The sequence below is a fragment of the Podarcis melisellensis genome (genome assembly GCF_964234715.1).
Source record: "Podarcis melisellensis genome assembly, chromosome: 14".
NCBI lineage: Eukaryota > Metazoa > Chordata > Lepidosauria > Squamata > Lacertidae > Podarcis > Podarcis melisellensis.
The window spans coordinates 33327422-33350630 of NC_138546.1; the positions used below are offsets into that span (position 1 = coordinate 33327422).

A 23209-nucleotide genomic window follows, 5' to 3' on the forward strand; every position below is an offset into this window, starting at 1 on the left:
CACTGACCCACCAATCTGAATCTGCCCTGAACCAGACTGTACCTGCCTGCCTTCTTACAACCAGCCCAGGAGGTCCTACTGGTCACCAGCTTAAAAATGTAAGAAGAGGCTGCTGGGTCAGGTGCATCGATTCCAGCATCCTGTTCTCACAGTGGCAAACCAGACGCCCGTAGAAACCCCCAAGCAGCACCCAAGCACAAGAGCACTCTCCGCTATTGTGGTTTCTAGCAAATGGTATTCGGAAGCCCACTGCCTGTGACTGTGGATGCAGAACATAGCCATCATGGCTGGTAGCCACCAATAGCCTCATCCTCCATGAATTTGTGCAATTCTCTTTTTAAAGCCAGTCTTATCCTCCAGGATTCCCCCTTCTTATTCTCAGCGTTGCCCTTGTAGTGAGGAAGATGGGAGCAGAACTACAATTAGGACTCCTGCACATTTCCATTTGCTTTGTGACGTCTAGGCCCAGGTCGGGGAGGTTTTTTCTTTTGTTGCACCGCTTTTCCTTGGAAAATCTGCTGTATACTGCTGAACTGCAGCAAATGCCAACTGGGTTTTCTGTGATTGACGTTTGTTCTAATTCAGTGGTAAACAGTGGGTTTTCCCAGGGCAAGCTGTGGGACAAAACTACGGTAAACAATGTCTCAGACCTGTGCCTAGAAGTCATGGACTGAACGGAAAGAATTGCAGGACAACGGGGAATAAAAGTTGATGAGCCCTTACTTGGCACCACTTAGTGTTACGATATGGATGCAATGCTGCTGCAAAGTCCTAGCTTGAAAAGTAAACATGATGGGAATGTTGGGACTGCCCGTGGGAAACAGAGGGACAGTCAATTCACAGTGCGAAGCACCGGAATTAGCTCAGAGTGTAATATGAGCTCTTCCGTTTGTTCCTGTCCAGGAAGTACAGGAAGTGTTTGTCTCTACACTGCTGGAGTTTGAAGAGAGCAGTCATGTTTTTTGTAACGCTGCAAAGACAGAAATAAAGGCATGTAAATACGTTTCTGTCTATCTCTTTCCCCTGCCAGGGGGCAGGAAAGAGGGGGTGTGTTCTTCTCACGTTTGAGAAGAATCACCGATCGAGACCTAGCCTGCGCTTGCTGGGGAATGCAGCCAGGGAGGTCAACAGGGAATCAAGCCGGGTGCCTGGGATTGTTGCCAGTTTTTCCTGATATGGGCTTGAATTCCCGACAGTGTTGGCCTCCCTACCTTCAATTGCACCAATCCAAATTGGGACCATCCACTACTGCCCTGAGAAATGTGAAAGAAATATGGTATGAAGAACATCCATAATATAATTCTCTGTTTCACATGCAATAAGCAGACTGGCACCCATGCCTGTTGTTAAGGAGTTGGGGTGGGGAGGAGGCCATGTGTTTTATTTTCATTTGTTGGAAATTAAGTTATTAGCTTGGGTGAACACTGATCACATAGCTCTACATTCCATGTGGCAAACTGACATTACAAATAAAGATTATTTTTTTTTAAAAGTACGTTGTGCTTAAAGGAACAGACATTACCAAAAAAAGAAAAGAGAGAGAGAGACATTACTCATGTATGCATGCATATTATTCATCTGTAAAATTAACTTTAAAGCATATGAAAGGAAATGAATGAAACCTATTATGTTTACATCAATTAAGCCGCCATCAACAAACAATATTTTGAGAAGACAGGGAAAATGAACATGAAAATGTACACCGGCTAACTGGCACACTGTTGCTGCTATGTGTGTTCACCAGAATTGGCAGCACAGGAGAAAATATAGGAGTAGAAAAGCAAAATATTCTTGCTGGCAGCCAAAACTCCAAATGATGAGAAAGATGCCTAAGCTTATCCAGAGTTTAATTTCCTTGCAATGATGATCAGTGAAGACTATAGTGTCTTCAGGACATAAGGTTTTATGTACAACCTGAGCATAGGACAGAGGCGCTGACAGCATTAGCACTTCACAGAACTTGCCTCCCCGTTAGGTTCCCAAAGAAATCCACAAGCCATAGCTTGGGGTCCAGCAAAGAGCAAGGCACTCAGAGTCCCACCCTCCCAAGCAAGGCAGGGAGCAGATCTTCCAGGATTCCAAGCCAAGGTGGTCCCCTCCTTCACTGCAGTCCTAGTTCAATGGCTCACCTTGATACATTGCATACCTCAACTATTGACTTGGCTGGGTTTGCTTGTGAACACTCAATGCGTTCTGCTTCTTAGAGCCCCATTATGCTGAATGCATCACTTGGCTGTTGGGTTCTTAATGCTGCACTTTTTGTGGCTTGTGATCCAGGTTTGAGTACGACTTGATCCTCAACCCTGATGTCAACAGCTGCCAGCATCACCAGTGGTTCTACTTTGAGGTCAGTGCCATGAAGTCAGCTACACCCTATCGCTTCAACATCATCAACTGTGAGAAGCCTAACAGCCAGTTTAATTTTGGTAAGTGTGCTTGTGACAATGGAGGGAAGGTACATCCATGTACGTCAGGGGTGGGGAAACTTACGCCCTCAGAACTCTTCCCAGGTCACCCTCTTTCTCCAGGTACAGTGACACATGACTGAAGCTGAAACCCTAAACTGTGGTTAATCTTAACTACTGTCCATTGAAACAAGCCAACTTCAAAACCCATGGTTTGAATTTGGCTTGTTTCAAATAAGACATAGTTAAGATTAATGTCAGAGGAGCACAGAGACCTGAAGCTTGCTGCAGCTTGTTCCTACAAAGGGTTTGATATGACTTAAATTTGCATTCATGGCTCCACCCACTCTTGGCTCTGGCCACGCCCACCACTGGCATGTGGTTCTTGGAGAGTTGTAAAGGAATGCAGCCTCCAGGCTAGAAAAGGTTCTCCAGTCCTGATGTACAAAGCCAACTCTTGATCTGAGAAAAGGCAGCGGGTTTCTCTCTCAAGTGCTCAAACTATGTAAACCTTGATGTCTTCAAAAGTGCTTGATTCTCTCTTCCTTACTTACCCTCTTGCATACCAAATTATTTTCACACCTCTCACCAGTTCCATACCAGTTTTTGCTCCATTTGACTTTCCCTTCTTGGCCACATGATTTGTTTTTCAAATGAGCTGCCCAGCTCCTTTTTGGGTGACTGGCCATTGCCTTGAAATCAGCCAAGGTGGACAATGTCATAGCCTATCAAAAGAATGATCTCTCACTCTCTTCTCTCACCAGCAAAGCACTGGGGAAGAAAGTGAGAACATAAATCTGCTAATGTGGAGATTTGCAACTAAACAACTATTTGTAACTGAAGATGAAAGATGCAGGCAGATGAGTTATGGAGGATGTTATTTGACTAGCATAGGGATAATTGGTTATTTATCATTTATGAATTGTCCTCTTTACGCTTGGTGCTTTGCAAAGAAACATCAGCAAAACTGATAAATCCCTGCCCAGAGGAGGCTACAATTGAGATATCAATAGTGGTGGGGAAGCATCAAAAGGAGGGCTGCAGAACTTATTGTTGGCTTCTACTTGGCCTAGAGCAGGCATAGGCCAACTCGGCCCTCCGGAAGTTTTGGGACTACAACTCCCATCATCCCTAGCTAACAGGACCAGTGGTCAGGGATGATGGGAGTTGTAGTCCCAAAAACATCTGGAGGGCCGAGTTTGGGGATGCCTGAGCTAGAGTAAGAGGATGATGGGGCATGGTTTTGGATTATGGGTTTTGTAGTTCGTTTGAGGAATTGCCACCCTAGAATCCATCAGTACCAGCATTTCTAATGCTGGGTAATAGTGAAGGGGAGGGAGAGATTGAGGCTTGGGGGGGGGGAATCCTCGCTTTTGCCTCTCATCACAGTTCCCGCCACTCTTGCTTTTGAAAATAGGTAACAAGGAAGGGAAAAGTGGGAGTGCATGTTGGCAGTGAGGGGGTGATTACTTTAGGTAAGGGGTGTGGAACCCTCTTCAGCCTGAGGATTGCATTATTTCATGGGGAACTTCTAGGGCCCAAAGTCAGCAGGTAAAAGAGACACATCCATTACTTCAGAACACACCCACACACCATACATTTAAAGCATATCCCCCCCTCAAAAAAAAAGTATAACCAGAACTGTAGTTTCCCCCACATGGAGCCAGAGTTCCCAGCCCCCTTAACAAACCAAACTTCCCATTAATATTGGGGGCAAACCATGCACTGTAAATGTGCTTTTAATGTACAATATGAATGTGACCTACTGCAATGAGCATGCCTCTTGCCTTTGTACAATAGGCTACATTCCAACCCATGGGAAAAGTCAGTTTCTACCAGTGCTTTTTTCCAGGGGGTACTCAAGGGTATGTAGCACCAGCACCTCTTTTTGTTGTTGTTGTTAAAAAGTGTGACACTTACTGTAATAACTTCATGATGAGTACCAGCACCTACTTTTCTAGGAAAAAAGCATGGTTTCTACACATGCTCTTCTCCATGCCTCACGCTATATACCCAGTTGAACATGTAGATGGAGCACAACTGTGTAATCACAGCAGGGTCCAAACACATGTTTGGGAATTGGGCTCCTGGTCGAGTGGACAGAGCCCTCCATGCTTGAACAGGATTCAAGCATTGATGTAAATGTATAAAACAGCTGGGTAAAGGTAAAGGGACCTCTGACCATTAGGTCCAGTCATGGCCGAGTCTGGAGTTGCGGCGCTCATCTTGCTTTATCGGCCGAGGGAGCTGGCGTACAGCTTCCGGGTCATGTGGCCAGCATGACTAAGCTGCTTCTGGCAAACCAGAGCAGCACACAGAAACGCTGTTTACCTTCCCGCCGGAGCGGTACCTATTTATCTACTTGCACTTTGACGTGCTTTCGAACTGCTAGGTTGGCAGGAGCAGGGACCGAGCAACGGGAGCTCACCCCATCACTCCCATCAAACATTAAACACTAAACACTGCTCCCATAAAAGAGCTACCCCAGATCAAATGCCACGGGCAGGTTGAATTTAGCTCTAAACCATGCTTTAGTGTGACACGAACAAGCCCTTAGGCTTGGGCACTCCTTTCTGCCCTTTCATCCTCCACCACAGCCACAAGGATATTGGGGGCATCCACCTTCATGTTCAGCTAACCAGGACTGGTTAAATGTGCTTTGTTTTCATTATGGCTTGTCCTAACAGGCCAGGATAAAACCGTGGTTTCTTATCCTAAATTGTTTGGATAAACCATGGTCAATGTTAACTGCATTTCCCACTTCAGGCAAAGCAACAAATGAAATTGGATACTTCTGAACCCTTCCTGGTGCCTCTGTCAGAGGAGGAACAGGAAGCTAGATCTTCCTGTTTTAGTGTTCAATCTGCAAAGGGTTTTTTGATGGTAGGAGCTCATGGATGTGTAGCAGCAAGCCACAAAGCTTTAGTGATGCACTGAGATACAGTGGTACCTCAGGTTAAGTACTTAATTTGTTCCGGAGGTCCGTTCTTAACCTGAAACTGTTCTTAACCTGAAGCACCACTTTAGCACCGCCCTGCCCCGCCGCCAAAGCACGATTTCTGTTCTCATCCTGAAGCAAAGTTCTTAACCCAAGGTACTAATTCTGGGTTAGCAGAGTCTGTAACCTGAAGTGTATGTAACCTGAAACGTATGTAACACGAGGTACCACAGTATGTGTGTGTGTTTATGCGTGTGGGTGAGTCCTTTCAGTCAACAGCATCTGCTGCAATCAGCCTCTTAACGTCATCAGTGATATTTCTACGATGCCCACCACCAATCCTGCATGGAGCTAATTTGAGCTTCTCTTACAAAAAGAGAACTTGACACACCAAATCTCCCACATTTCTGCGTGTTTGGAAGGCTCTTTTTGAAAAATTTATTATTGTTACTTATTTATAAAATTATTTATATCTTGCCTTCTGGCCCTTAAAGGGGCCTCCTGTGGGCAGTGTGCCACGCTCCTGGGACGAGCGCCAACCACACCCATGCCTGCTCCTTGCCCCCCAATGCCGGAGCATGAAGCTCTGCTACTGCTTACAGTCTATGTTTTCAAAAAGAGTAGATGAGCGGAAGTTGGAGGCGACGGTGAAGGCAAAATACACAGTAAAGCTTAATGCTGAAAAGGTTATTCACTCCTAGTCCATCCTCCTGGGTCCAGAAGGACTGGGTCTGCAAGGAAATAAGAGTAGCTTTCATGTTTCTGGTGTACAGATCTGTATGCTTGACTGCTTCACCTCTCCCTTTTTTCTTAATCATCAAAAGAACTCTCACTTGTAATATTTTGTCAGTAGAGCTGGACTATACAGTATATCAGTTTGAAATTCCTTTAAAAAAATCTGCCTGAGATTTTTTTTTTTAATGTTCTTGGAAACTTGCATTCTGGTATTGCAGTGCCCATTGTTTTATAGAGCTTATCTACATTATAGAGCTATATTGGTTTATTTTTTAAAATATATGCATTTCTATTTAATTTTTTCTGCAAGTGACAAGGTACAAGGACACAAGGACACAGTACTTGTAACAGCAAAAGGTACAACAGGGAAATTATCACAAAGTACACCTTGGTGTGGACCAAAGTTACATACCAATATCCTCAAGCTATATCAGTCCTTTGAATATAACTCCCCCACATTCATGTCTGGCTTGATGGATGTTGCATCAAGTGTCCATCTTTGTTGACATATCAGATAAAGGGCCTCTGTATTGTGTCAAATTAATCTTTTTGGGCAATGCCAGTAACCACTCAATTGTGATAGACCAATTGCTCTGATAACACTATGCCCCATATTCTGTCTTGCATAGTGGACTCCAGTCATCTTCCAATGACATGATCTTTCCATTCCTGCTGTAGTAAACAGCAAGGCTACTAATTCTCAGTGAATTATTTGAAAGCCATCAGAAGTTTGACTCATTAATAAACGATTCTCATGCTGGATCAGGAGGAAAGATATGTAATTGATTTTTTTTTTCTGCAAAACATCACAAAATGACATTCCCGCCAAAGATGGAAGAAATCTCCATTCCTCCTACAGCCTCACCAACAGTCCTGTGAGATGCTTGGGTTGACTCTGTTAAGTTTTACAGGGATCCAGTGTCACCTATGGACAACCTTAAATGGGGCCTGTATTTTAGCTGACGTAAATTTGAATGGTGTTTTGCCCCTTATATCATTCTAAGATTCATCTGTTAATTCTTTCCCTAGATCTGTTTCCCACACACTTTTAGGACTAAAAAAAGCTACCTGTCCATTCAGTAAAAAGAGCTTTGTAAATATAATAAATCATTCCTTTGGAACCTGGTCTACCCTGTAAAATTAAATTTTCAAACCAAGTCAAAGGACATCCGTCTTTTCTAATTCTTAGTTGGTGGCATGCAAATGATCTTACTTGCAATACTAGAAACCAGGCTGGGTGAATGTCATCTAATATTTGGAGCTGTTCTGTCTCTGAAAGGGGCTTACCATTCTTAAAAAGGTCACATACTCTATAAACTCCTTTTGATTCCCAGGATGCAATTGGCAATATTTATCCACACACCTAAAGTCTGCATGTTCCAAAATGAGCATTAAGGGGGAATTATATGGTGTTAAGTTTTTAGCCCAACACCTGCAAACCTGAATCGTAGCCTTAAAAAATGGGTTAACAAGAGTCAAAACTCTTGAACGGGCATAGGCCAACTCGGCCCTCCAGAGGCTTTGGGACTACAACTCCCATCATCCCTAGCTAACAGGACCAGTGGTCAGGGATGATAGGAGTTGTAGTCCTCAAACATCTGGAGGGCCAAGTTTGCCTATGCCTGCTCTTGAACTTTGAAATGCCATCAGCCAAGAGGAATCCATAGACAGTTCAGTACCTTTCCAAGGGATTGAGAAATCCACACAGATTATGCATAAAAGTTGTCAGTGTTTTTCTTCTTGAAAAAAGGGTGCTGGTACTCACCATGAAGTTGTTATAGTAAGTGCCACACTTTTAACAAGTGCTCTTCTTCTAGAAAAAAAACAGTTCAGGTACTGCATACCCTTGAATACCCACAGAAAAAAATCAAATGACAAAAAATGAGGGAAACTCAGTTCTCTTCTCAGTTTATGCTGACAAATCACTTTATTGCTAATTCTGTTCCATTTGCGTATACTACTAAAGAATTCCAAAAGCTCTTTCCATTTTTTAATTGTTTCATTGATAGTCCTGTGAGAAGTCCTTGAAATAAGAACAGGAATTGTTGTTGTTGCTGCTGCTGTTATTATTACAGTATTATTATTACAATATATTTTTCCTGTATTGTCCTTCATCCAAGGGTCCTAGGGTGGTTTACAATATAAAAACACAAAAATGCATACCCTACATACCAGAAATTTCCCCATAGGAATAAATAGAAATTGTCAACTCATTATGTGAATGTTTTCCTAATAAACAATTTCCTGAGAACGCATTGTGTTTGGAGAGCGAGACCTGCATGTACAATAATCTGATTCTGGCTATGTTTTTGTTTCACTATTTTCCCTCCTTTGCAGGCCTTACTGTCATTAAGTGCCATGTTAAGATCACTGTCAGAATCTGACAGGGCTGATTCATTTGGCTGACTTTCAGACACGTCCTGCATTTCTGCCAATTTTGCTGCATTCCACAATGGTCTTGATGTTATACCCCTCAAATTTATAATGTTATTTCTTCAAAAATGTTTTTCTATGCCGTTTGACTAGTTTTGATTTCAGGCAGAGATGCAGAGTTAGGCCTCCATGTTGCTCAATGACAAGGCACGCCCCCCCCCCATTTGAAAAATGTTTACTTCCCTTGGTCTCCTTCAAAGAATTCCAGGAATTGTAATGGTGAGAGCACTGAGAATTCTCTCCTAGAGATCTCAGCCTTGCCCACCCCCATCTCTCCCATTTACCAAAGAGTGAATGTTAAATGAGATTTGTGTCTGTAGTTTGGATATGTTCCATCTATTGCCCTGGAGAAATGTTTGCTATGTTCTCCAGATCTGTCACCTGATGATCTTGATTAAAAGGCATTCTCTTAAAAGCAAAGAAGTTAAGGACTTCTTGACATGTATTTGCCTTAATGAAAACTAAGCAGAGAATTGGCAGTGGCTAAACCACTGAGCCTTTGGGGCTTGCTGATCAGAAGGTTGGCAGTTCGAATCCCTGCAACGGGGTGAGCTCCCATTGCTCAGTCCCAGCTCCTGCCAACCTAGCAGTTTGAAAGTGCAAGTAGATAAATAGGTACCACTCCAGCGGGAAGTTAAACAACATTTATGTGCACTGTTCTGGTTTTGGTGTTCCATTGCGCAAGAAGTGGCTTAGTCATGCTGGCCACATGACCTGGAAAAATTGTCTGCGGACAAACAGCAGCTCCCTCGGCCTGTAAAGCGAGATGAGCGCTGCAACCCCAGAGTTGTCTGTGACTGGACTTAACTGTCAGGGGTCCTTTACCTTTTTATTGTGGGATGAGTGCGGGGTGGGGTGGGGAGTATGGTGAAGACAGACTAAATATATGATGGGAATTCACAACACATGTCCCTCATCCATGAGACAATTCCAACTTCCTCCTGCCTTCATGGTTGAAATGACAGTATCAGATCTTAGAATTGTAGAGTTGGAAGGGATCATAAGGGTCATCTAGTACACTGCTGCCATCCATTTTGCCCCTTGCCCAAAGTTTCAGTTGGAAAGTCTGCTTTAAAAGAGCCACATTTTTAAACCCACTGCATGAACTTTTGCATATCCCCATTGATTTGTCACAAGCTGTCTTTAAACATTATCAGGTGCTGGTGTGAAATAGTGCAACATGTTCATTTGTGCAAGTCAATTGTTTGAGCACAAAGCCTGTAGAGTCAAATGCAACATTGGGACACCCCTTTATTAATGAAGAACAGGCCAGGGATGTGCAAATCTGCACCATTGTTTTGGGTCAGGGAAGGTTTCTTGGTGATGTTATGCTGTGCACAGCAAGCAACTGATTACTGCCATGCACAGCTGGATTCTGCCTCAAACTTTCAGAACCAATGAGTTCCCCTGCCCTTCAGTGCTCAATTCTGGAGAGAAAAGTATGTGCAGAACTGCTTTCAGAGCAACCTCACTGCACTGAACATACTACGTATGTCTGTCTTCACCTGAAAAGTGTCTGTCTTCACCAAAGAAATGTCCTGGGTAAAACAGCTGTTTTGCAGTTGCAGAGGACATCATATCGCCTTTTTAAAAACTGCCTTTGTTTTGTGTAGGCATGCAACCGGTCATGTATTCAGTGAAGGAAGCTCTCCAGGGCAGACCTCACTGGATTCGGGTGGGCTATGATATCTGTTATTACAAGTAAGTGTACTCCACCTCCTCTTCCAGAATGTTGCTTGGGCTTTCCTTCCTCTCCTGCTAGTCATTATTACCCTATTACCTTTGCACTACCAATTCTACTTCACCCTGTAAATGCAGATCACAGGGGCTACAAAATGATGGAGAACAAAAACATCATTGTTGTTTTTTCTAGGGCAGTGGTGGGGAGAACATTTTTCAGTCTAAAGGTTTCTTTCTCTTTGTGGGGCAACCATTTGCAATGGATGCAACTACAGTCACTTACCTGCTAGCCACACATGTTAGTGTTTTGTTTTTTAAAAATAGTTTTAAATGCATGCATACAGATAGGAATGGGGGAGAAATTCAATTTAGTTCTCATTTAATGTTAAATGTATGTAATACATAATACTTGAACACAAACCCAGCCATTATTTAAAATTCACACTTCTTCAAATTTTGCAGAGCAGTTCTCTTGCTGCATGCAAGAATGTGTATGCTGGGGTAAAGTGTGCAGGAGGTGGGTGGGATGTATATATTAGTGTAAATAGCATACAAAAATGCATTATATTAGGGGAAGTGCTTTGCAAAGATGTGTATGTTAGGCAAAATATTAGGAGAAATGTGCACTAAAATGCAAGGGAATTTTCATGAGGGCTTTGTCCATGTTTCCAATTTTAATTCCGTAAGCATGATGCGGGATGCGGGTGGTGCTGTGGGTTAAACCACAGAGCCTAGGACTTGCCGACCAGAAGGTCGGCGGTTCGAATCCCCACGACGGAGTGAGCTCCCGTTGCTCGGTCCCTGCTCCTGCCAACCTAGCAGTTCGAAAGCACGTCAAAGTGCAAGTAGATAAATAGGTACTGCTCTGGTGGGAAGGTAAACACCGTTTCCGTGCACTGCTCTGGTTCGCCAGAAGCGACTTAGTCATGCTGGCCACATGACCCAGAAGATGTACACCAGCTCCGATGGCCAATAAAGTGAGATGAGCGCCGCAACCCCAGAGTTGGTCACGACTGGACCTAATGGTCAGGGGTCCCTTTACCTTTACCTTTAAGCATGAATACTGAGTGACATTTTCTCCAATAGGAACATTTGACCTACATGTTGGGGTTGAGAACAGCCCTCCTCCTTCAAAACCCCTTGCAACTTTCAGTTGTGTGGGTGTGAAAATTCTATGTGTTTTTAGTATCAGGAGCAACTTCTCTCCCCACACCTGATGCTTTGTGAAAGCTTGTTTTACTTCTCATATAATGTTGCCTCGGCAACAATGATGGGTGGGATAGACTTGTTTTTTTTCCCAAACAAAGGATTGAAAGTGGTAGATTTGCTATCAGGATGAAACCCCAATGGATGCTGCCACTCCCTACACACACACACACACACACACACGTGTGCCCCAGCATTGAGGGTTGGTCATGGTGTTGGAATGGGTGACCACTGGTAGTGACTCTACCACTGTTGTTTATGGCAGGAGTAAAAAAGGGTTTTAATCAAAACGGAAAAAAGGAGGGGAAAACCATTGTTGTTGTAATGCAAGGTTGGGGAGCCTTTTTCAGATCAAGGGCTGCATTCCTTTCTGTGCAACCTTTTTGGGTGGGTGGCACATGCCATTGGTGGGCAGGGCCAAAGGCAAAAGTGGGCGGAGCAACAAATGCAAATTTCCCCTTTGCACAGTAGGATAGTTTCTACATACACTCACACCCCCCTCTCAACCAGTCAGCGAATGGCGTTCAAGGACAAATTTCAGCCAGGTCGAGACTCCTAAGGAGTGTGTGAAGTAGGGCCAATGAGGGGTGTGTTCTGAGGAGAGTTCTGAGGGCCAGACAGATAGGGCTTGATGGTTGCCTTTAGCTGCTGGGGCCTGTTCTCTATCCCTGCTATAATGAAGAGCTCCCCACCCTGAAAATAATGTACTATTTTGCCTCTCTGAAAGAAATCCCCCCAAGGCTGCAGGTGCCCACACAAAATGGCTGCCATGAGCAGCAAAAAAGAGAGGTGGCAGTACTCCATAATGTAAGAAAAGAAAAGAAAAACCCTGATCCTGTTAGCTGCCTTGGGAAACAATGTTCTCTTTTCCTTCTGCTGTTGATATTTTGAAGCAATTTCAAATAGTTGATTTTAGGGCACCCACTTCTTTACTCCTTATGATTTTTAGAGCACCTCTTAGGCCCTTGTTGCAAGCTAGCTTTTAACAGGAGATTCTCACTGCATGACTCTCTGTTCCCTATTCTTCTCCCTTTCCATCCTGATCTAGCAACCTTGCTCCACTTTCCAGCCAGATCAATGGCCCCCTTTCCCCTCCTTGCATGCCCTCCCTCCCTCCTGCTTTCTCCTGGCATGAACGACTTTCCCGAGTGCTGGCAGACTTGGGCGCAAGCAGATGTAGGGGATGCAAGGCTTATAGGCTGATTACAGTCATAATGGGCCCTAATGTCATTAACAAGGCCGTTATTGTGCAGTGATTAAATAGCAGCTGACTGGTACGATTAAACTGTGAAAGTGCAATTAAGTTCTTAATCATAATCTGGAAAGGGATAGGCTACAGATGATGGGATAGGACTGGCTTGTTCTTGCTCTCTCTCCCCCCCCCCGCTTGTTCCCCCCGAATATGAAATGTGCTGAATTTTATGTTGATGTGCTCTGGAAAGGTTTCATTCTTCATCTCTGTCATCTGATTCCTATCCACCCATATATCTGTCTAGGATCACTGTTGCCCCCAACGTCTGCCTGGATTCCTCTAATCTAATCTGATTTCCCAGTTCACACATCATCAATTTTCTTTAGATAATTGGTAGGCTGAAATTTCTCAGAAATGACTTTTTCCTGATAAAATTCCTAAAGGTGTTCTATTTTTCAAGCCTCACCAGTCCGACCTGGGAGAATACATAGTGGGATGGGCTCTCATTTTCCCGTCTGTGAAATTCGGGTGCAACTGTGGCACCAGTTTTGGTATTCGATATAATTTTAATACTGATGAATAGCCCTTATGGGCAGCAATGAAAATAAAAATGGGCTTAGAAGTAAACTTATCAATGGTGGTGCTCTTTCAGCTGGTTGGTCTCCACCATTTCTCTTTTCCCATCAATTCTGCTTTGAACTATGCATCATTCATAACACCTTTCAGCATCATTCAGAAAGGAATTGTAGGATGAAAACCAACAATGGCAGCAGCTAGCTGCAAGGAACACACTGCAAAACAACTGGCAGTGAAGAAGGGCAGTTTGAGGCAGTGGATGGGTTCAAAGCTTCTGGCAGCTGCTGCACCAGCCCTAGTCCCAAAATTGAGACTGAATGTTTAGCTCAGCCTTGGCAAATTAACTTCAGGCAATGCAGGAAAGGCCTGTGGCTCAATGGTACAGCATCTGCTTTGCATGCAGGAGCTCCCAGGTTCAACCCCTGTAGGGCTGTGAAAGACCCTTGCCTGAAACCCCAGAGAGCCTCTGCCTGTCAGTGTAGGCAGTGCTGAGCAAGAAGGAGCCAGTGGTTTGACTCAGTTCAAGGCAACTTCCTATGTTAGATGTGACCTAGGGAATCCCTCTGCCAGTGATGGCCTTGGGAGAATCACCATCTATCAGCTTTTCCTCCCCCTCTACACATCTGTAACAAGCAGGAAAAGTAATACTGACCAACTGATATGACAGGACTGTTCTGAAGATTACTGTTCTAATGAATGCAAAGCACTTCGAATACTCTAACACTCTATATACATGTTATTATTATTATTATTATGAACAGCTGAAGGACAAGAAACTACTTTGAAACTCATCCAGAAATGCAAAATAGGCCTGGGGAATGTGGGTTTTTGCAATACAAAGAGTGCATTTAAAACAAGATTTGGCATAGTTCCTGAACCCCACTCCCTCTGCCCCTGCCCAATACGCACATACAATTTGAGAGCAAATGTTAGGTACTGTCCAAGGTGGAAAACCTCATTTGTTCATTATTGGATGCATTGGGCTGCATCCAAAGCTCTCTTGCACTAGTGGACAGGTGTGTTTTAATGTCACGCAACAGAGGAAGCCCAATGCAACAGTTGTGCTGGCGGAACTCATTGTGAAACAGGTTTGCACAATCCATTGTGTAACAAAGTTTCCCACAACATGTTCCATGTTCTCTGGTGCAGGGAGAGAGATCAGGACCCTACTGTGCTTTAGAAATGCACTTCCAAACAGCAAATGGATAACTTTATGGAAGTAGAATGATAACAGTGCTTGCAAACATACAGGCACACCCATAGACATACAAGTTAACTTTAGTAGCTACAGTAACTATGGATTGTTTACAGCATTCCCTGTCCACTCTTGTTCTAGTGGGTGTGAGAACGTTAACACCCACACAACAGAGGAATCCTATGCAATTGCTGCACTAGCAGAAGCTCATTACACAACAGATTGCAAATCTCTTGTGCAACTAAGTTACTAGCCACCTGCTTATGGATTCTCTTGTACAACATTTCACCAAAGGAAAAAAATACCACTAAGTGACTTTAGCTTAGTGCTACATTGGATGCAAACCTGCCTATTCATCACACACCCAACCATTGTGCACAACACCTTATCAAATATAAGAAGCATAGCTGTCAAGTATCCCTTATTTGAAGGAACAGTCCCTTATTCCAGCGCCATGTCCCGCTGCTGTCCCTTATTGATGGATGTCCCTTAAATGATGTCCCTTAAATTTCAAATGAAGCAGCTCCTCTCCCTCCCTCCCTGCCAGCCAGGGAGGAGAGAGGCTCCAACTGTGTTGTTTGTCTGTGTTGCTCACCCAATAAGAAGTCTAAGAACGACTGGGGATGGAACTTGCATGCCTTGTGTGTGGCTAGTTAATGAAAGCTGAGAGGTTTTTTTTTAATGCTGGACGCCATTTTGTTGCACATGCTGCTGCAAACTTTGCAGTGCAAAGCCAGGCCGGGGAGCCATCTTAAGTTGAGGCTGCATAGGCCGTGTGGTGCATGTGATTCAGATTCTATTCAGTTGAACCTCTGGTTACAAAGTTGGTTGGACAGTGTTCTTGAAGCTACCAGCATGAGTTTGACCAGACTGCAGGAGGACAGGAAGACTGGAGTGCCTGGAACAGCTGAGGCTGCAGGTCCCTTATTTTGGCTGCTGGTCCCTTATTTTCAAGGCTGCTGGTCCCTTATTTTCAAATCTGTAAGTTGACAGCTATGATAAGAAGACAGGTCTCAGTCCTGAGGAGTTTACAATTTCAATTTGCAACAGAGAGAGGGAAGAGAGAATTATATGTCTGAGTTCACTCAATGGTCCTCAATGCTAGTCCTACTCAGAACAAGCCCATTGACGTTAGTGGACGTGACCTGCTTCTTGGAATTCTTTTGACATGTGGCTCAAGAGATTCGAGACTGGGAAACCTGGACTCTCAAGACTGTGGTATACAGTTGCCAAATGATTTCCATGCCTCTCTCCCTGAAACCCACCCACCATCACTGTGTGGACTGATTCCAACCAACCAGCTTCATTAATGTCCAGTTTAAATTGAAGTCACCCAGATGGGCCCTGGCAATATATATTTTTTCAGCCTTCAAAATGCTACAAGTTGTGCTGGTGTATAAAATATACATAAGAAGACCAAGGGAATATCAACGCCCACACACAGCAGAATGTGAATTTTAAACATTTGTTTTCTCTAACAATTACAATTTTTAAGCTTAAAGGCCCAAAGGGTCTAGATAGGAAAAGAGAGAGAGAATGAACTTGAAGATGAATTAGAAATTGTGCAAAGTTCTATGTGGAATTGCTGCCTGTCCAGCATGTTTCCTCTGTGCATAAATCCTGCTAGACAGCAGCAGAGCGATCAGCGATTGCTTTCCATGTGAGAAGAAGGAAAAGTCCACACGTTGTTTTACATAGGAAGCTCCTCCCCAGATGTAGGACATTCAGGAGGTTAACCCTATACACTCCACATTCTATTCCAAAATTATCTTTATTCATGTTCGCTTAACCTGGCAATTGTGGGAGCTTCTTCCAGGTGCAGTTCAGAGATTTTTGAACTAATTCAACTGACTCCATTAAATTGAATGTGTTCATTCCAAGCACTGCCGCAGTCGCAGAGTGTTTAATTAACATATGCCACAGCAGCATCACTCTTCCTGTTAACTAGTCACAGTTCAGAATTGACTGCTCTGAGCTGAAGGACAGAGGGAAGTGAGATGTACGAGTCTGCAGATCACACGCTGTCCGAACTCCACTCACATTTGTCTTCCTCTGGAGGTATGTGTGTACGGTCAGGGAGCAGGGACAACTCTCTCCCAAAGAAGACAAATGTGGCAGCCCACGTCTCTGCTCTGGCATCATTTCCCTTCCCCTTCCCATGAGAGAGAGTTAAAAAAACAACCCCAAACACGTTATGGAGATTATTAGAAAACCTTCTGTCAAAAAGGGTTTTGCCAACGCCATTGCTCTGGTTTATTGCCTGCCCGCAAAGTGACAGTTATACACTAGTGCCTGTGTGGGAAAGCGAGGGGGGGATGTTGTGGGAGCCCCTATAAAATGATCTAATTCACTGTTTGCTGTCTTGGCAACTGTTTACAATTATTACACACAGAGCAATAATGTTCCTTTCCAGCTGATTATTTAAGGAGCATCAGCGGCAGCTTGCGAGGCTCCCAATGGCACATCTGGGCATTGCGTTCCACAGTTCATTTCCAGTTCATTGTCTAACCCCACCTGAGCTGTCGCAAAGCTGGATGGCTCAAGGGCTTGGTAATTGGATGCTGAACTTTTATTTCTAGGTCAGTAGTTAAAATTCTGCCCAGATCAGTACAAATGTAGTTTCTTACTCCCCTCTCTCCACATACACTTCCTTTCCTTTCCTTTCTTTTTTGCCTGCTGGCTGTTTGGTGTCCTTTGTGACATGGGAAAGTGAAAAATAGGAAGAGAAAAGCATTGATGTGTGTGCGCATGTGTGTGCGTGTGTGTGGGTGCTGGTTCCTAATGCAGAAGGTCACAAGCAACCAGAACTTTATCTGATTTCCTTAGTTTCTCTGGAGACACGGGGGCCTAGCCCTAGTAGATAGCAGAGTTTAAAGGCTGCACAACAAACGATTCCAATGCAGCTGTTGCACCAGTGGAAACTTTGTGCGTGTGTGAAACAGCTAATTTTTGGTGTGCAACACCTGATACCATTGCACAGCACTCTTTGTTAATGTACCTGTGTTCCCCCCTGCACAACAGCTGATTCTTGTTGTGCAATCTGTTGTCAACACTCTTTGGTAATGCACTTGTGTTTTTCCTTGTGCAACAATATTCCACTTCAACTTGGTGCTACATTGCAGTGGGTTGTATCCAACTAATTTCTACCCACAGTAGACCCATTGAAATTACTGGGCCCAAGGTAGTCCTGTCCATTGATTTCAATGGGTTTACTCTGATTATGCCTCTGTATACCAATTGTTTGAAATCACAGGTGAGCAGCTTGTAGGCTTCCCAAAGACACCTGGTCAGCCACTGTGAGAACAGAATGCTGGACAAGGTGGTCTCATGGCTTGAACTAGCAGGCTTTTTCTTGGGCTCTTAGATTATCTTGATCTGGATATTCCTTCTAGATCAGAAGTGCACTACTGTAGACTGCTGCCTTCCACAAGTTGGAAGATGCCCAAAATTATAGCAGAGGAGGGAGGAGTTACTGTGCAAGTCCATACTGTCCCCCTTGCCTCTTTCATTTAACCTGCAAATAGCACTTGTGTTTTCCTTGATCTGCAAACTGACCTTCTACAGTCCTTAGCTTCTCTACTTTACTTTGTTGACTTTGTAAACTAGGGCTGTATATGGGCCCCTCCATCCAATTCAAGGCCCAGTCTGGAGAACCAGTGTGGTGTAGTGGTTAAGAGCGGTAGTCTCGTAATCTGGGGAACCGGGTTCGCGTCTCCGCTCCTCCACATGCAGCTGCTGGGTGACCTTGGGCTAGTCACACTTCTCTGAAGTCTCTCAGCCCCACTCACCTCACAGAGTGTTTGTTGTGGGGGAGGGAGGGAAAGGAGAATGTTAGCCGCTTTGAGAGTCCTTCGGGTAGTGATAAAGCGGGATATCAAATCCAAACTCTTCTTCTTCTGCTGCTGCTTTGGAGTGGCCCCAATCTGACCTGGGATGATCTACCCTGAACCAATTCAGTGACCTTGAACAGGCATGTGGTCAGAAGTGGGGCAGAGAAGAATATATGCCTTTACTTCTCCCCTCCATCCTCCTTGAAGGTCAGTTAGCAAGGATGCCTGCTGAATCTCTAGAATACTCTCTGGAAGAGTATTCTACAGCATGGGACTGGTGACATTAAATACCTGACTTCCAGTTGATTATATATATCTAGGATGATGGAGAGGTGATCTAATGAGGGCTTCTGATGAAGAGAAGGGTCATCGCTCAGTAGTACACCACATGCTTTGCAGGGAAAAGGTTCCAGATTCAACTGCTGCCCTCTCCAGGTAGATCTGGGAAAGGCTCCTGCTTCTGAAACTGTGATGGGACAATGAGCTACTTGTGCGTAAAAGGGTTGGTCCTTCAGAGTTTGCTCAGCGTAGCAAAGCTCTGCCTTGAGCGGAGCCCTTTGACATGGCTCCGTTGGTAGTATCCGACAGTGGGCGCCTGTGGAAACGCTTCCAGCATAAAAGCTGCTTAACGGAAACACGTCTCCTGGATTCCCTGCGTGACAGTTTCCGGCGAGGGGTGGGGGTTCCTAAAGGGGGCCTTGATACCTCTTCGCTGTTCTCACTGGAAGTGTCCCAGAGCCTCTCCTCCGATTCCCTTCCCCTTGGAGCTCCTGTTCCCCCCCTACTGGTTCCCTCTTCTGCTGCAGAGTCTCTCCTATTCTCCTGGAGCCCTTCCGCCACCTGTTCTTCCGATGGCAATTTCCTGACAGAAACCATGGAGAGTAGATGCCCTTCTTGAGCATGTGGACTTCCCAGAGGCATCTGGTTGACCACTGTGGGAAATAGGATAGATGTCTGATCTGACCCAACAGGGATCTTTGGTGAACTCAGATGGACCATCGTTGGACCCTGTTATAGGGTAATGTTCTGTAGCCCTTTGGGGAGAACAAATGGCAGCTATCAGCTGATGGATGCTGGGGGAGGAATGCTGCTGGTGTAATGCCCTCAATTCCACCCACCCCTCTCCCCACAAAAAGAAAAACAATTGTCAGGGGTTTGAGGGACCCTTTTCATTGCTCCTTCCACAGGCGAAAATACGAGTTGAAAGTTCACAGATGAGAGCTTCTGGTTCAGCACTAGCCACAGTGTGGCAGTTCTCACATCACAAATAAGACTGAGCTTTTGTGAGGTTGATCTCTGTCATCAAATACAAGCCAGGATATATGTGTGTGTGTGTGTGTGTTTTGCATTTGTTGCCTTTCTTTCCATTCCGATGCTACAAAATCTGGATAATGATAGCAATAGTTTCTGCCTTCTGGTCTTGCTAATTTGGCTGAAGAAGGGAGATGTGGGGGATAATTCAATAACATTTGTAAAGCACTTTGAACATGAAAAACAATGTGCGCAGTAAGTGATGATGATAGCAACAATAATAATTATGATGATTATTAATTAACTGGTGGTGCCAGCTGTGCTGGAAACAGTGCAAAGTGTTTGAAGGAGAAATAGCTTGCTTTAGGGTTTGACTATTATAAAGTGACTCAAAAGCACAGCGAATTGAGTCTGCATGCTAATAGCATTGTGATTTGGATTAATATCCTCTTTCTTAATGCTGGTGCTTTTTTTTGGCTTTGCAAAGGCTGTTGAGTTTAGGGAACTTATTAGGGCTGGAAGTAAGTTCTGAAGAACTCAATAGGACTTGCTTGCAATCACAAGCTCAGGCTAATTGCTTTAGAATGTGTGATCCAGTGTTATGGTTTGGGTGTCTGACTAGGACAGGGAGTCAGATTCTAGTTTGGTCATCAACTGCAGTGGGTGACTTTGGCAAAGTTGCTTGCTCTCAGACTTAATGTGGATCACAGATAGTTAATGTGAGGAAGGGGAGAAAATAGTTCATTCCATCTATGCTTTCCTAGGCATATAACTGTAATCCAGGGGAGGCTTAAGCCTTTTCCCAAATGTCCTCCTCTGTGCATTAGCATGTGAGGGAGTAACGTACCTCTGACTCCACCTGCAACAGGGCATGCTTCACCCCGTCTCTTCACCACAACATTTGCTGTGGGGGGAGATAATAATAATAATAATAATAATAATAATAATAATAATAATAATAATTTTTAAAAATATTTATACCCCACCCTCCCTGGCCAGAGCCAGGCTCAGGGCGGCTAACACCAGTAAAATTACAGTAAAAATATATGTGTGTGAACGGTTGCATGTAAGCAGTATCCCCAATCACACAAGGCTTTGATCATATGGACCCTTGTAGGAACCACTTTGCAGTCACTGAACTGAGTGTGCAGAGGCAAAAGCTGCCATAATAATGAATGCAAATGGTGCCTTTGTACAACAGGCTAGTTTTTACACACCCACACACAACCCCCCCATCCCACACACCTTCTGTCCTTTTCCAGGTAAGCAAGAAGCATGAACAGAGCTTAAGGACACATTCCAGCCAGGCAAAATCACTCAAGGAGGATGTGAAGCAGGGCTTCTGGGGAGATGTGGTCTGGTGAAAGTTTTGAGGGCCAGACAGAGAGGCATTGTCTCTATAGTCATAAGGTTCTCTACCTGTAATCTTTTCTGAGACTGGTAGTAGTCCTCCAGGGTGCCTGGCCTTTTGCATCCCTGGTCTTTTTCAATGGAGATTTTAGGGATCAAGAATGACACCTTCTGCGTGCAGAACAGATGTTTTGTCATTGAACTACAGCCTCTGCATAAGTAATTCTTGTTCAGTAGGTTTAATGTAACATGTAATTTGGTTCTAAAGTGTTTCTTCCATTTCAATGGGACTAACAGCTCCATGCTATGATATCTACACAGACATAAATCATATTAAGTTGAAAGAGGCTTAATCCTAGGTGAGAGGATGCAGGTTTGCAGCGAAAAGAGTTAAGACCCATTCAACTAACTCAGGCACAGGCAAACTCAGCCCTCCAGATGTTTTGGGACTACAACTCCCATCATCCCTGACCACTGGTCCTGTTAGCTAGGGATGATGGGAGTTGTAGTCCCAAAACATCTGGAGGGCTGAGTTTGCCTATGCCTGAACTAACCCAATGAGACTAAGAGTAAGTCTTTCATCTTGTTATTTATTATTACTTCAGAGTAGACATGCATAAAATCATACTGTAAGTCATCACTGACTTTAGCTAAATTGGAGTCAGTGTGAGAATGTATTTTTCTTCTTCTCTGACCTACCTCCTGAGATAGATGGCGGGGAATGCTTCTGTGCATGTGCAAAGTAATACTATGGTAGCAAAATCAGAACTCACATTTCTGGAAGCTGGAAGGCAGCTTCTGAGTTAAGAGATGCAATGTCTAGAACAGCTTTCCCCAATCTGGTGTCCTCCAGGTATTTTGGACTACAGCTCCCATCATCCCTGTCCATTGGCCACACTGATCGGGGCTGATGGGCTTTGTAGTTCAAAACATCTGGCATGCAGCAGGTTGAGGAAGGCTGCTCTGAAAGGAATCATAGAATGAAAGAATTGCAGAGTTGGAAGGGACCCTGAGGATCATCTAGTCCAACCCGCTGCAATGCAGGGATATGCAGCTGTCCCTTATGGGGATCGAACCTGCAACCTTGGCATTATCAGCTCTAACCAACTGCTCTGACCAACTGAACTATCAGCTTTATGTTGTTGTTGTTGCTGCTACATTTCCACCCATTTCATTCTTGTAAGTCAACAAATTATTTTATGTCTCATACAAAAGAAGCTATGATTAGGCCATGGGATTTCAGGAGAAGGATTATCTTGAGACTTTGCCCCACTGAATAAAAACAACACCAACACAAGGGAAATAAACAGTTTGTGTAAATTTCAGCAGCTGAAATTGCATCTTTCGGTCTCTTCCTTATGTTTTGCATTTTAATACAATGCTGATAAGATATCTTCTTTAAAACAATAAGGGGGGGTATCACAGAGTCCTTCAGAATGGGAAGGTTTAGCAACAGCATAATTGGTGCTAGGCAGGGGAAATTATTGTCTGAGATGTACTTGCGGATGCAATTTGGTGCGATGCGGTTGCTTTGAAATGCGTGAATTGGCTCTTCATCTCAGCCAATGGGAACTCTTTCGCCATCACCCTTGAAGCTGGCTCTTGAAAAAATGATACATTCCAAAAGACCAGGTGAGGACAGAGTAGGAACATCCGTTCTTAAGATTTGTATTTTACTGGGGAGTGTGATATGTGTGCGTGCGTGCGTGCGTGCATATATTTAATCAGAATCAAGGCAGGGCTAAAGTTGTCGCAGACAGAAAGTGGCAGAAGCATAAGCACCCAGCCGTGGTCAATCTGCAGGAACCACCCTTCCTTTGTTTAAACATTTGAAACATTTGCATTCCTGCTTTCTGCCTGGGTTGGCTCCAGGTCAGGTTGGGGTGCAGAAATGCGCAAGGTCATCAGTGCCTCTACCAGCTGCAAACTTACCTGATGGCAGCAGGCCTAAGAAGCCATCTGCCATGGTAAATTTCCTACAATGCTGCTTAAAAGGAAAAGGGACCCCTGACCATTAGGTCCAATCATGACCGACTCTGGGGTTGCGGTGCTCATCTCGCTTTATTGGCCAAGGGAGCCGGCGTACAGCTTCCGGGTCATGTGGCCAGCATGACTAAGCCGCTTCTGGCGAACCAGAGCAGCGCACGGAAACACCGTTTACCTTCCTGCTGGAGTGGTACCTATTTATCTACTTGCACTTAGACATGCTTTCGAACTGCTAGGTTGGCAGGAGCAGGGACCGAGCAATGGGAGCTCACCGCATCGCGGGGATTCGAACTGCTGACCTTCTGATCGGCAAGACCTAGGCTCTGTGGTTTAGACCACAGCGCCACCCGCATCTTACTTTCAAAATTAGGGAAAGGGCTATAATTCAGTGGTAGAGCATCAGGTTTGCATGCAGAAGGTCCCAGGTTCACT

At 44.4% G+C, this 23209-nt stretch overlaps 1 protein-coding gene across 4 annotated transcripts in view; it reads left to right on the top strand.

The window, feature by feature from the left end:
- AGBL1 (AGBL carboxypeptidase 1) overlaps nucleotides 1-23209 on the top strand; it is a 420669-nt gene that overhangs the window by 90869 nt on the left and 306591 nt on the right. For all 4 annotated transcript variants that reach the window (XM_081888461.1, XM_081888462.1, XM_081888463.1 and 1 more), the window contains 2 exons: nucleotides 2278-2426; nucleotides 10125-10212. In XM_081888461.1, coding sequence (XP_081744587.1) covers nucleotides 2278-2426; nucleotides 10125-10212 — 237 coding nt within the window. The remainder of the gene's footprint in view (nucleotides 1-2277; nucleotides 2427-10124; nucleotides 10213-23209) is intronic.